This window comes from Crocodylus siamensis, chromosome 12, assembly GCF_052110815.1.
Source record: "Crocodylus siamensis isolate JL-2025a chromosome 12, ASM5211081v1, whole genome shotgun sequence".
Classification (NCBI taxonomy): domain Eukaryota; kingdom Metazoa; phylum Chordata; order Crocodylia; family Crocodylidae; genus Crocodylus; species Crocodylus siamensis.
The window spans coordinates 36366818-36381898 of record NC_143406.1 but is presented as its reverse complement, the minus strand read 5'-3'; the positions used below and the strand labels follow the sequence as shown (position 1 = coordinate 36381898).

Here is a 15081-nt window from a genome sequence, read left to right as displayed (position 1 = left end):
AAGCTGCAGGAGAGTTAGCAATAATGATGGTGACAGTAGTGATGACTTCACCTCACAAATGTGCTTCTGCCACCATCAAGGGAGCTGGTGCTTGAAGACGTTTAGCCAGAGGTCATTTGTTTTATGAACCCATTGCTGGAGTGATTGAAGGTGATAGTAAGCAAAAAAAAAAAAAAAAAAAGGGAATTTCTAAATGAGATTCAGGCAGGCTGACTCAGGACTGAATCGGGGGGGTGGTGGAAATGGCCTGAACTGTTCCCATGCAAAGGGCTAACAGGACTCACCGCTTCAGAATCGAGGCTCAGGCTGATCCATAAGGAGCTGTGCTCACAAGCCACCAGTCACTAGTTACACTGAGTGCAGCAGTGTCCCGGGAAAGGGCTGCCTGTAAGAGGAGACTGACACGTGGCAGTGACAGGTGACAGACAACAGACCTGAATAAACATGTGTAGAGAGAGAGGAAGAAACCCCCCTCACTTCTCTCCCCCCAGGAATGACAGAGGCTCCAAGACATTTTGCAACAGCATGGTTCAAGAACTTCTTTGTTCAAATCTGATTGCCTCAGCAAGTCCTTGGCTTCCATTAAGCAGCATGGAGTTGTCGGCTTAGAGACCTCCATTGTGGAGACATGGCCGTCTTTGGAAAAGAGTTTGCCTGTGACAAAAATGGTGTTTCCAGGACTGAAACCTCCTCAGAACTTGTGAAATGTGAAAACCATTTCATGTTGAATGTTATGCATGTTAATACACGGCAGAGAGTGCTTGGAAATCCATCCTGGCCGGCAGAAAATCACCTCTAAATGACAATGCCTTGTGCAAGCTCAGTGAACTCCACAGCTCTGTCCCTGAGAAGCAGAAACCATTGACAGTGTTCCCTGAGGTATCCCATTTGAATCCTGATCCACCACCATAGCCATAGGACGAAGTACTACGATTGTACCTATTGGTGCTACCTATCTGTATGTCCTGGTTGCAATCAAGAGGCCATCCCAGGAGTAATGCAACAATCAAAATCAAAGAAAACCAGAGCTTGATGGGTCCTCAGAAGGTAACCTCGTCCAGCCTCTTGTTCACCACAGGATTGTCCCTCACTAAACCATCTCATCCAAGTGTCTGTCTAACATACTCTTAAAAATGTCCAAGGATGGAGATTCCACATCCTCTCTAGGTAGCCTGCTCCAACGCTTCGTGAGAGACTTCTTCCTAATGTCCAACCTCCATTTCCCCTGCCACAGGGTGAGACCATTGCTCCTAGTCTTGTCCCCTTCAGCCACAAGGAAAAGTCTATCTCTGTCCTCTTCATAACTACACTTCAGGTATTTGAAGAACATTACCAAATCCCCACACAGTCTTCTCTTCTCCAGAACAAATGATCCCAGTTCTTTCAGCCTTTCCTCATGAGTCATGTTTCCAGACCTCTAATCCTCTGTATTGCTCTCTGCTGGACTCCTTCTAATCTATTTGCGTCTTTCTTGACGTGCAGGTCCCAAAATGGTACTGCATTACTCCAGGTGAAGCCTCACCAGCTTTGAATAGCGTGGCAGACTCATTTTCCTTGATTTGCAAGTGGCACCTGTTAGTATACTGGGTATGCTATTGGCTTTTTTGCAAGCAGAGAATACTGCTGGCTTCTATTCAGCTTATGGTCCACTGTAATGCCAGGTCCTTTTCTGCAGTACAGCACCCTAGCCTGTCATTCCTCAGTCTATATTAGCAGTTGTCTTTGCTGAATTTAATTTGATTAATTTTGGACCATTTCTCCAGTTTATGAAGGTTATTCTGGATATTAGCCCTATCTTCCAGAGCATCTGTAATATGTATGAGAAACTAAAAACAGCAGTTTCAAGGGGAATAGAGTAGTAGGTACAATCATCCTGCACCAATATCAAATGAGATCATAGCCAGGTGTGTCTGGCTCTCTGTTTTTTTTCTTGATGTTTTCATTCCTGAGAACCATGTAACTTATCTGACAAACAATGGGACATGCACTTATAAGTTACTTATAAAGAACTCAGTGATATATATGGTCCTGAGAAAACTTGGACATTTCTAAAGGAATGCTGGCCTGTAGAGAGACATAGCATGAAGTCATCCAAGTCTAAAAGCACCCAAGTGTGAGCTCAAACAAGGCTATTCGGTCCAAGCTTTAACCTGAAAAGCACTTACTGTGAGTTCTTGGGGGGGCATTATCTTTCTTTTATGTTTGTACAGCACCTAGCACTAGGGGAGGAGATGACTCCTAAGTCTTATGGTAATACAGATGGTTGTTCTTAATAATAATAATACTTATAATAACAGCAGCAGCAACAACAAGTGTACCTCAACTACAGCTCTCCCATGAGAGGAAGGGCTAAAGCCATAATTTAAAGTAAAAAGGTAACATCTATGGTCCTTCAAGTGATACTGTTTGAAGGGGATATGGGGGTCATGTGCTTGGATCTCCTTTGGATGCTGAAGTAATTGCACCCCTTGAATCCTCAACCTTTGCTGAAGGTTGTCAACAAGAGAGCTAAGTGAGCCAATTTCAGTGGAGGATTTTGTAACGTTGGCCCGGGTCACAACACCTGCATTGATTCTTTTCTAGCACATTTAATTCCTTTCTGAACATTATTCTTCCACCAGGTAGAAATGAATCCCAGTCACTAGAAAGCTGGCTTGGGCTTTCACAGTGAGTTGGAGCTAAACTAACTACACTGGCACCTTTCCAGGCCATGAAACCTCCAGCCCCTCTTGGCTTATTAACTTCTTTTTTTGCTGGTTTATGACCCAGAGACAAGAAGCTGAAAGAAGTGCTATGACAATGCAGTAGACACAACTCATTGCACTATCTGTACACACTGTGTTCTTACCCTTCTCACAGGGAGATGAAAGCTCACAGGAGACCGTTCGACTTCATTATCTATTTCAGCCTATCCACCTCTACCTGCCTCGCTGCCCCTGCAAGAAGATGTCCAGGGGAGGGCAGCCTTCTGAAATTAATGCTGTGATAACTCCAGTTAAGTATGCCAGCACTGGACCATCTGGTCCCTTTGATGGATATGGATGGCCTGCATTTCACTGATGGGTGAGGGGGGAAAGCTGTACTCATAACTCCCTTTAGGGACCAATGACTCACCCTCCAACTATCTAAAAAATATGTCTGCTTCTTTCAAATAGCCAGTGTTTTCTTTCCAAATGTTCCTCTCCTCTCTGGCCAGTGATGGTTATTTCCTGTGTTCTCCATGGGGCATAAGCTTTTCCATCCCAGCCAAGGGTAAGAGCAAAAGATTTTCTTTGATTTTTACCAATTCATTACATAGACGGGAGAGAGAAATAGTTGTACTGTACTAAAAAATTAGCTCAGGATGTAGACTTGAATAACTGGTTAGGTTGTTCCTTTCTGTCTGGATTTTCCACTCGAAGTTAATCTGTATTTTACAAACTGAAACAAAAGAAAAGCTAGGTTATGTTTTTTTCCTTTCCACCCACACTCTTAAATCGATAATCAAAAGGTTGTATTTTAATCACACGCCAGTTTTACTAGTGGAGCTATGGGTCAGCAAGCATTTATTCAGATTCTGATTGGCTATTAATGATGTTCCTGTCTTTGTTGTGAATTATTTATGAAAACTTGTGGGAATGGATCTTTATTTATTCAAAAATCAGGAGAACGTTCTTGGTAAAACTACCTCTACTCTCACACGCCTGATTAATTCATTATTGTTTCTTGTTTGTAATTCATTATGTGTTTTTATGCTTAAGAGGTTTCAGGCATCCAATCAGAGAGTTGAAGCAACGCCGTGTCACATAAGTCACCAATCACAGAGCCTGAACAACAAATGGTAACTAGCAGATACTGGAGGTGACTGGAATCCACATAACCATAAGCATTGTTCGGCTAAAAGTATTCAGTGAATAGTTGCAAATAACTAATACGTTTGTAGAAATCAGAAATGGTTCATGAATGATTCATTAAAACTAGTGAAATTAATTCAGAGGTTCACTTATTCATAATGAATAATGCATCTCCCTCTAATATATTTAGGAGAACTATTGTATAATGTAATTCCCAGACCAGGTCTATAACCTGACAAAACCTGGACTAGGACTAAAATGTGCTATTTGTTGAAAAGCTGAAAGGCCTGTGCTGAAATGATTTGATGAGGGAATGAGGTGAAATCTCTGACCAAGTTCAAATGCATTTCTTATTCATGAAATGACTTCAATTAATCTATCCTATAGAAGTAGATTGCCAGTTCATACCCCCAGGAAAACAGGAAGCCCAATGGAGATAGTTATTGAGACTTTCAGCATGCAAATAGAAACTTCTTCAGAACAGGGTGTGGTATCTTTCCTCCAGCCCCTGTCATCTGCCCATCCTTGGCAGCAGCTCAGAAAAAAAAGGCAGAAATGTATTCCACATGAGATGGTATTAAGTCCTTGGTAGCTGTGATCTGAGCAGAAGTACTCTTTCTGGCTGTGTAACAACTCCTCTTGGCTTTACAACTCAGACTCTTCATTTGTTGACCATCAGGGATTTCCCTTGCCTTTGGTATTAGGAGGTTTTAGATGAGGGTCAACCACTTGCCAGCATTCTTGATGGCAGGTAGTGGTATTTCAACTCTGCAGCACCATCTTTACAGTGTATTAACATGCATGTGTCTGTATTAGTGCACATGCCAAGTCCATTTCTTGTTGGTCTGTATTCTCCATGCCATCTTTGTTAAACCTTGCTTTCTCCAAATATTTATGTTGACCTTTTCATGCAGCGTGGGTTTATTCTCCACCAGCTTGTAGAGGAGGCATTTACTATGAAGATACCAGGGGCACTCCTGGCTTTGTTGCTTCTGGGGGAAGCAGCGTCTCAAAGCAAACGTCAGTCCAAAGCGAATATGAAGACTCCTGCCCAGAGTCGAAAGGGTCTGCACGCTGCCGGGGAACTGGCACAGCCTGCTACTGAAGAGGACACCTTTGTAGGAGTTCTTCCTCCTGTGCCAGATGCATTGGCATTACAGCTAAGAAGCCCCTTACTAGCCCCTTTGCCTGCTTTGAAGGCCCTGAACAACATGAAACTTTTCTTTCTGAGGAACAGTGGGGTCACCTGTAATGATGGGACAGCAGCTGGGTAATGTTCACTTACATCTCGCATGCTTTTTACAGACAATGCAAAAGCCCCAAATAACCTTCCTGGTGTTCACACTTCTCTCCCACCACTTGCAGATACTACTTAAGGGAGACCAGAGGGAGCAAGAGATGGATCATATTCTTAGAAGGTACAGTAGGGAACAGAACGACAAACTGATCTTGCTTCTGAACTCACGTATGTTAGCAGGTATGAATCTTTTTACCTCTGTCCAGGTGGCTGGTGCTGTTATAATAAAGAAACCTGTGATACCAGATATAAGAATATCCGCCGTTTAATGAGCTCCTCTGACTGGCCCCAAACCAAGAAAGGTATTCTCTGCAATTGCTGTATTACTAATGGATTGATATAGTTATTACAGTTCTCTGAAAATTAAGGGGATGGATTCAGATATCAGTTAAAGTGCGGTAGGTCTGGAGTAACTTCGTTGAAGTCAGCGGGGATAGTCATTTAGATGGTTACTGCTATAGCTGAGAAGAGAAGCAAGGTTAGTGGTCTGGGCAGTGATTTCATCCCTGCGCTTCTGTAATTTGGAGACAGCAGGACTGGAGTTCAGTGGGAGCAGGTCAAGAATCCTCACTGGTGGGGAGATGTCTGAGGAAAGACTACACGAGAGAGGTAGGCTTTTAGGCAGGATTTCAAGGAGCAGCAAGCGGGGCTTGGACATTCCCAAGCACAGAAGTTGCCATAAAAGAACGGAGCAAAGAGGGGGCTTCCCCCTGCCAGGTAGTGAGCCCTCTGGCATGGGTGGCAGTGCACCCAAACACCTGTTTACCTTTGAGCCTGTGAGCAGTACCGCCGAAGACAGCAGGGTTACTCTCTGGATCTAAAGGGAAGCACATGTGTAAGTCCTTTTCCATTCAGGTCAGTGCTCAGCTGAGCTAGGAGGACTCTGAGGAATGGGAAGCTGTCCTGATCTCAGTGGGCTGGTTATTCAGAGCCTCCATGATGAAGAAAATGAACTTGAACTTCATGTAGAAAGAAATGGGGAGGAAGTGGAGGAGCAAGGTGTGCGGGTGACAAGCCATAAAGGGGGATGAAAAGGAGTGGACGCTGGGAGGTACTTGCAGGGGGTTTGTTTGATTCCCAAAGCTGAGAAATGTCACTGTGCTCAGCCTGGTTTTATGAGACTGTGACTGGCGCCTCTCTGTGTTGTTTTGTGTGTGCATTTGTGATGCCAGGCACGGGCATCTTGTCTGCTCAGATGGAAGAAAGCCCCCGCTGGTGGAACGCCAATGCCGTGTGAGGACCTTCCTGAGTGCTGTACAACTGCTAAATTGCCAGTTCCTTCCCTGACTGCTAAGTGCATGATCTAACAGTGCGAGCAACACCTCCTGTCATTCTGGGGATAGCTGCAGCTCCTCATGAAAGGATCCTTCTCTTATGAAAGTGCTGCTGGTTCTGCGCTGCTACATCCATCATGGGGCTGGGAGGTCTGGGTCCCACATCGTTCCTGGGACAAAACCTTGGATCCATAGTTCTTGCATCTTCCCATAAGAGACCCCTTGCCAGCTAGCCAGGAATTAGCCAAGACCCCTGATCCATTTAGCAATATGGGGGAGGGGGAAGTGGTAGTGGGCCCCTAACATAATGGTAATAGCCCTATCCTGGATCATCCCTGTGCTGAGCAGGGAGGTGATGGGTAAAAAGCAGATGTTTCTCATGTCTATTTAGGAGCTGTCTGGTGGCTTTGCTGATGCTATGTGTGTGCTTTCCCTTTGCTGCCTTTGTTTAGGTTTGTGCCTTACTGCTCTAGTGATATCTGGAGTGGGACTCTACCCAAGTCTCAACAAGGTACGCCGCTATTTCTCTCCTTCGTCCTTTTAATATGTCCTTTATACGGTCATTTTAATGGAGATCTTTTCTTCCAGCAGACTATGCCTTCATGGGATCTCTGATTATCCAGGAGGTGATTAAGGACCTGGTCCCCAAGGGAATTAAACATGCTAAAGTGGTCCTCCTTGCTGGGGCAAGGTAAGAATGGAACTAGACATGGAGGTTTTTGGTCAAAATGTGGAGTGGGAAAGGAAAACTCTTAAAAAAAATACCACATTCGAGCTTTGTTAGTAACAGTTCGTATTTCAGCAGAACCTAGAGGTGCTAAGTGAGGTTAGGTCCCGATTTATGACAGTAACTCACAACATGGGGAGAGAAAAGAGTTTGCACCCTACTCAGACAAATCAGACAAAGGAAAGGGGTGAGGGGGAAACACAGGTACAGGGAGCTGCCAAAGCAGGACCAAGACCCAGGTTTCCCTGAACCATATTACCTTCCTAAACACTCTCCTTTTGCAAATATGCCTTTTCCTTTATTTTGTGTTAGCAAAGCCTTGTCTGAGCCTATTGGTGAAGATGTCTTCTATACCTCTTATAAGAAATGACACCTCTTCAGAGCAGTGGCTCAAATCAGCTACATCCTACAGTAAGCCTGGTGTTTTGGCCTCTTGCTTCAGCTACAGACTGCAGAGTTTTCTGTGTTGGATGTTGAGTGGCCCTGTGAAATGGATTAGTGCTGCAACCTCTGCTGAAGTCGGCGTGCAGACTGCATAGCTGTAGTACTTGAAACTGGACAGAGGCCCTGACCTAAAGGCCACTGAACTCAGTGAGAGTCAAGTGGTTAGTCCAGTTCCCAATATCAGCATCACAACAAATGCCATCACATGGTCACTAGTGGGTCTCTCTTTGGCAGGTTAAACAGAGAGACTATGAGGTGAATGAGCCCAAGGCTTCAGATAGTCTGTTCAGCCTGAGGTTTTTGCATATGGATGAGTAAGGGGTGGGGGAGGTTTAAATTGCTTCTGCTTTGCAGGGAAGTGAAGGGCTCTGGTTTCCAGGGGAGGCTACTGGACACTTTGCATGAGCCACAGTATTTGCAAAAATCCAATTAGTGAATGCGAGAGAAGGGGACAAGGGTTGGAAGGAAAAAGCTTGATGCCTCCTTTAATTTCTAGGATATGCTGCAAAAAATTCAGCCAAAACCTCTTTGTTTCTGCTTCTGTGTCCTGGCAGGTGGGATACAATAGTAGCGGGGCTTTAAGGTGCATTACTCGGAACTCCTGTATTTGCCAAGGACGGCATTAGTGAAGATGCTGTCGGCCTGTGGAGCTGCAGGGCACTGTATCAGGGAGCCACATAACCAGTGCATTTCCTCTCTTCAGTGCTGGTGGGACCGGTGTGCTACTGAACCTGGAGAGGGTGGCTGCCTTGCTGGAGGAGCTGGAGGCTGAGGCAGTCCAGGTCAGAGGGCTTGTAGACTCTGGCTGGTTTCTTGACATTAACCATCCAAGACAATCTGACTACTTAGATGCTACCTCCTATGCCCCAACAGATGCAATCAAGAAAGGACTCAGGTACTTGAGCCTGTAATTCTCAGGTATATTCTTGCTTTGCTTGCAGAACCCCACAGATGCAAATTTCTTGCAACCCCAACTTGTGGGAAGAAAAACCTGCAGCATGCTTATAGGCTCGGCAGTGCTACGCTGGCTAGCACTATGGACAAAAGGGACTTTGGGGTCATGACTGACCACAAGATGAACATGAGCCTTCAGTGTGATGCTGCAGCAAGTAAAATGAGCAAAACACTGGTTTGCATCCAAAGATGCTTCTCAAGCAAATCCCAGGACGTCATTCTCCCATTGTACTCGGCCTTGGTGAGGCCGCAGCTGGAGTACTGCGTCCAGTTTTGGGCTCCACAATTCAAAAAGGATGTGGAAAAGCTTGAGAGAGTCCAGAGAAGAGCCACGCGCATGATCAGAGGTCAGGAAAACAGACCTTATGAAGAGAGGCTGAGAGCCATGGGACTCTTCAGCCTGGAAAAGCGCGGGCTCAGGGGTGATCTGGTGGCTGCCTATAAGTTTATAAAGGTTACTCACCAGGATCTGGGGGAACATTTGTTCACCAGAGTGCCCCAAGGAATGACAAGGTCGAATGGTCACAAACTCCTGCATGACCATTTCAGGCTGGACATGAGGAAGAACTTCTTTACCGTCCGAGCCCCCAAGGTCTGGAACAGCCTGCCAGTGGAGGTGGTTCAAGCACCTACTTTGAACGCCTTCAAGAGACATTTGGATGTTTATCTTGCTGGGATCCTGTGATCCCAGCTGATTTCCTTTCCCTGGGGCGCGGGGCTGGACTCGAAGATCTTCCAAGGTCCTTCCAGCCCTAATGTCTATGAAATCTATGAACTACTACCTGATTCCCACCTGCAGCCCAATGAGAAGCAGCACAAGCACTTAGATTGGCACCTGGGATGAGTGCATGCATATATATTTTACAGATGCAGCTTAAAATGTAGGTTTCTGTCAATGTCTTATAATGCATGTGTGGTCATGTCCTTGGCCAGGGGCCCCACTCCACCTTGGGTAAAAAATAGTCATTTATGGTTTCTAAATAAGAGAGCTTTCCTTGTTCTGAGCAGCATGCCATGCCTATCTTAGGCTGCCATGGGAAGCTATATGGCAGGTTCCTCGTATTCATCTTCTCACCCAGACAATTTTCATTTGAGATGATGAGCACAGATATTTCTTTTCCATGTTAGTTCTGAGTAACAGCATCTCACTCCTCCCTTTTGTGTGCTGGCCATCTTGTTTCAGGATGTGGAACGGGATCCTCCCAGAAAAATGTCGGCAGCAGTTCAAGAGGGCTGATGAATGGCAGTGCTTCCTCGGGTACCGGCTGTTCTCATCCTTGAAATGTAAGTGCATCTTCTCTCAGGGCCTGACTCTGCTCCTCCACTGCCATTAACTGAGGCCACACACTTCTGAAGCTCTTTGCAGCAGGGAGAATCTTTTATTCTGTGCTTGCATTATCACCATGGGGCCTTAGTACACAACTAAGATTGCTGGGCACTCTGCTAATGTAGTAGCAGTAGCGATAAGGGTTGCAGGATCTGGCCTTGGGTGGTAGAGTCAAATACTGACTCCTTTCTAGGACATTTTTCTTCCTTTACAGCTCCAGTTTTTGTGGTCCAGTGGCTGTTTGATGAAGAACAGATGAAATTGGAAAGTATCCATCTTGGCAGCCAGTCTCTGGCAGAAAATCAATGGAACCATATACAGAACCTCGGACGTGAACTTAGGAACTCACTGCGCGATGTCCCGTCAGTATGACACTACTTTGTTTGGGATAAAATCCCCCAAGCTGGCATCTGTTCTTGGCTATCCATCACACACAGTGTGACTAAAGGCAGAGAGTGGCCCATAAAAAGAGGATGTGTGTTCATCATCTAATCTTGATCCCTGATGGCATAGAAATCTAACACTTGTTAGATATATTTATTGCGCACCAACATTAGCATCCTATTGAAATTGTATTGGTTTGGATTTTTAAAAAGCTTTTCCTGTGCAAAATACATTTAAAAGTATGGGGTCTGACCATACTCCCATAAAACCCTTCCTCAAGCTGGATAGCATCTTACACGTATTAGGACCAGCAGTTATCTGCTGCTCTTAGGTGCTGCTCTAGAACAGATACGCAGCTGCATGGAGCTCACTGGAGCTCTGACAGCTTATGCCTATTGAGGATTTGCTGCTTTGTGAGGCAAGGCTTTTCAGTCTGATCCACTGAAAAGTGGGGAATGGGACCAGACCCACGAATGGCATATTGGGATGAGGATGGGAGATGCTTGCAGTAAGTAGACAGTGAGGAGTGTATTGTGTTTCACTTGACTGTGTTTCTCCCTCACAGGGCCGTGTTTGCACCTGCCTGTCTGTCTCACACGTTGATTACAAAAAGGTGAGCTAAGATACTTAAGTCTTTTCCTTGCCCTACTGGACCTCACCTAATGGGATAAAATGCCTGTTATTCTTCCAAGAATTAGATCAGGTTGTGAGTTCTGTGCTGAAATTGTACACATATGAATCCCATTTGCAGCCCTCCTCTCATCTCGTTAAATACCTTCTTTAAGAACTTGCCTTTTCCCCCTTTAACGCTGAGGTTGATTTCTGCAGCTATTTAGCAAAATGAGGTGAATGAGTGCCAATGTGTCTTGTTGTGGCTCAACCGAATGCTTATTAGGAGGATTGTTTCATCACTTAATTAAATTCATCAGGAGGATTCCTGGCACAAAGCTCTGGGTCCAGTTGTGGCTGTAGGACTGGGCCTCAGGTGAACATCCTCAATGACTTCCATAATGTTTATGATATGAAAATCCAAGTGGGAAGCATTTTGGAGCTGATCCCATATCTATTGGTTGCTGGGAGTGTGATCGCCTCTAACACCTTCTTTCTCTCCTTTCTGTTTCATAGCTACTGGATGGAATTTCAAGTGAAAGGTGTCTCTTTGGCCAGAGCTTTGCAGTGCTGGGAGAGGAGCCTTCAAGAAAGCAATAAAGGCCCAAAAGTTCCCCCTAGAAGCTGTCCCTTCCATCTGATTGATAGCTGTCCATGGCCCCACTGCAACCCCACCTGCTCAGCCCTGCCTGGCCACCCCACAGGATTAGAAGGGAGCTTCATGCAAACTTTATTAAGGTTGCGACCTGATGTCCCTAGGAAAGCTCAGGAGTTCAGAGCTGACCCCAGTCAGTGAACAGGAACATTCAGCAGTGGGGGCTAATGTACAAAACTGCTGTCCACATGGATTTATTGCAGCTGAGTGTGAAATAAGGCAGGATGTTGAGCAAAGTCAAGGATTTTACCATTATAGTGTGTCATAAATCCAATGTCTATATTGAGTCCATGAGTTTTTGTATCTAGGAGGTTGATGAAGTGAAGTTCATAGACATCTGACTCCCTAGGTACCTCTCTACTTTTACCTGCTACATCTCCCCCCTCTCCCCGCCCTCCCAGCCTGTCTCTCACCCCCTGATGCCTCAGTTTCCATTTTCACTGACTGGCTTTCTTGCCTGCATTGCTTCCCAGGCCAGCCTCTAGCTTCTTTACTATTCCTTCCATCCAGCATACACACGAACTGCAGGTGCTTCCTCAGCCTGACAAAGGATTTTTAAACCCAAAGCCTTGCTAAGATATATTTCTCCAACTAGTCAGTTGGTCTAATAAAAGATATCACATCTACCCCCAGAACTTTGTCTGCCTATGTCCTGAGACCAACACGGCTACAATCCACACCCCTTAAGACACCCAAGTGATATGAGTTTTGCTTTCAACAGTTTGAGGTGCATTTTCACAGAAACCCCTGTACCTATCTTTTTGAAACTTGGCAAGCTTCATACCCTCAGAAGGGGCTACCATCCCTGATGTTTTCATTCCTCTCTGCCTTAACCCACACAAGTGCTATGAGTTTTGCTTTCAAAGACTTGAGGTGCACTTTCACAGAAACCCTGTGCCTATCTCCTTGAAACTTGGCGGGCTTCATGCCCTCAGAAGGGGCTAGCATTCCTGCTGTTTTCATTCAAATCTGCAAAGAAATGACAAAGTTACACCTATTTTAGTGATTCCCTATTATAATCTATGGCCGAATCACCGAATTGGTGCTGAATCTTCGAATCTGATTTGGCCAAATTGAATCGGGACAGTGACTCAAAACCAAATCGAATCACTGTCCATCCAAATAAGCCACATCTGAGTACAAATCGAATACTTGCTGCTTCGCACAGGCCTACTTTGCAGCTTTACTGGAGACGTACTACCAAGGCTTGCCCAAGAAACCTTCATGGAAATAGGCGTGCCCGTGGGCTCACAGCACATGGGGGCCTTGTAACAAATTGAATGCAGGCTCGAGGTGTTCAACCACTGAAATAACTTAAAGTACCCTCCCCATTGTCCTTCTCATCCCACAAGCTTTTCCCACAGCAGTTTTCCTGTCGTACCACTGCCTTCCCAGCAGGCCTTTCTCACAATGTCCTTTGAAACTTGTTAGCTGCGCCAGTGCAGCTCTGACGTGGCCATTTGCAAACAGTTGCTTGCACTTGGTGTTGCTACTTCTTGCTGGTGGGTATTTTTGGTGTCTCATGTTTTCTCTTATTGGTTCCTGAGAGGAACGGCTTTCCTCCCAGAGTATCAGGTATCTCACAGCTTTCTGGAGGGTGTTGGAAGGAAAGGGGAATAAAATCCTGGTCTGTCCCTTCCCCACTGCTGAATCTCTCTTTTTGACTAGCTTCACCCTCTCTTCAATGGCGGAATCTGTGGAGCAGGCCTAGACAGCCACCGTTTTTGGGAGCAGAGTCGAACTCTTTGCATGCGTCACTACAGTGTTACGTGACGTGCTTCCTACCTGCGATTTGAGTCTTTGAGTGGACAGTACAAGCTGCATTAACATGAAACCACTTGCTCTGTGGCACACTAGTCCCACAGCCAATAACAGCATTAAACAATTCACAGTTTTGATTTGTTTCACCCTTTTTGATGGGGCTGGAAGATCAAGCAAGGTGCTGAGCACTTCACAGTGCTGACTTTCCTTAATTTCTGTTGCCTCTATTTAACAGCTGGGAGTGCTTAGCACTGGGGTTTTCAACCTTTTTAGATGCAAGGCGCCTTTTGTGAGACTCAAAACACCCCTTAGGAAATGCCAGCCCTTAGTTTTCACTCATTTTTTAACTACAGAAAAATAATAGAGCAATTCTTCTTCCAAAGAACTCAGAAAGACCACTACAGGTCAGAATGCTGTGAATTCCTATTTGAAATCTTTGGATTTATTTCGTGAATAGTGTTTGCACACATACCAGTGCTAACATTGTGTAGCACCCTTGGAAGGATCTCAAGGCACCCCAAAATGTGCCGGCACTCTGGTTGAGAGTCATTGGCTTCCCTTGCAGAAGCTGTCCTGCTCTTAAATAGCCAGAGTTCGAGAGAAGCATTGCTGTGGAGGGGAAGGTTTTCCTGGTAAAGGAGGTCTCATATATATGCACCAAAATGCAACCTGCTCCAGTGAAGTATGTTTGAAATGCACATGCCTATTTAGAGGTTCTATATTTACATATATATGAGGTTTTACAATTAGTGGTGTATATTTTTGCATAGTATGTTGATATTGGGATATATGCTCCAAGGTTTGTGTTGTCAGTCCTCAGTAAAGGTTCATTTAAATGAAAATCTTTCCCAAAGGCTGTGCAACCCCGAGGATGACATTGCAGCTAAGAGCCACCAAGCTTTCCCTGTGGCCATGGTCCCAGATTGCCTTCAATGGTTTTCATACACTCAGGATACCATCCTGGGTGACTGTAGGTATGAGCAGCAGGACTGCTGTTAAGGTCTCTCTTCAGTCGGGGGGAGGAATCAAGAAACATGCTTCTATTCCTGGCTCTACCACCAATATGTTGCATGACCTTGGTCAAGTTGTTGCACCTATGTGCCTCAGTTTCCCTAGATGTAAAATAGGGGTGATAGTAAAGACCCATCTTTGTCAAGTGCATTGGCCTGTATTGCTGAAAAGCGCAGGGTAAGGTCCAGGTGCTATTCATGTTTAACTAGTTTGTCCTTGACTGGCTGAATATCCACAATGAGCTACATGAGAGGTACTGCAGGGAGCACCTTAGGGACATACTCCCTGAGGCAGCCTATTTTTCCCAGTCTCACTGCCGCATCCAGAACCTCTGAACTCCTCCAGCGCTGGCCTCACTGGCCGTGCTCCTGCACATCACTCTTTAACTGTGGTTTTATGCTGGCTTTTGACATCTTGAGTAGGTTTTTAATGATGTAATTGCAAATGTTAACCCTGTGCAGACAGGACCAGGCTGCCCTCACAATGACCTGTGGGCCAGCTGTGAAAGTGTTCATATAAGTTTATTTTCAACTGAAAGTGCATAGCATTTCCAGCCCATAGGAGCAAGCTGAAGGGCAGTGAGAATCAGGCTGGCATACACCAGACATACATTTGGAGCTCGCTAGCACTGTTTGTCTAAGCCCAAAGCTCAGGTCTCTAAAGCCAGGGTGATGTTGGCTTTTATGTGCCCGAGTCACAAAGTCAGACCGGCTGAGTGTGCTGGGAAGCGTCGTGAGCAGTGAATGGGGATGTGCAGCTTGGCAGAGCAAAGGCTTTCCACCAGAGGGCAATCACATCTCAGGAG

The 15081-nt window shown here is 45.4% G+C and overlaps 1 protein-coding gene across 1 annotated transcript; it reads left to right on the top strand.

The window, feature by feature from the left end:
• The first annotated feature begins 4517 nt into the window (after window positions 1-4517).
• Window positions 4518-12126, top strand: LOC149854903 (palmitoleoyl-protein carboxylesterase notum2-like). The gene is made up of 11 exons (XM_090023778.1): window positions 4518-5103; window positions 5199-5251; window positions 5337-5432; window positions 6303-6363; window positions 6857-6915; window positions 6996-7095; window positions 8279-8470; window positions 9713-9813; window positions 10071-10218; window positions 10806-10853; window positions 11366-12126. Exons 1-11 carry the CDS (start codon window positions 4742-4744, stop codon window positions 11643-11645), a joined length of 1500 nt encoding a protein of 499 aa, XP_089879904.1. The 5' UTR covers window positions 4518-4741; the 3' UTR covers window positions 11646-12126.
• The last annotated feature ends 2955 nt before the right edge of the window (window positions 12127-15081 follow it).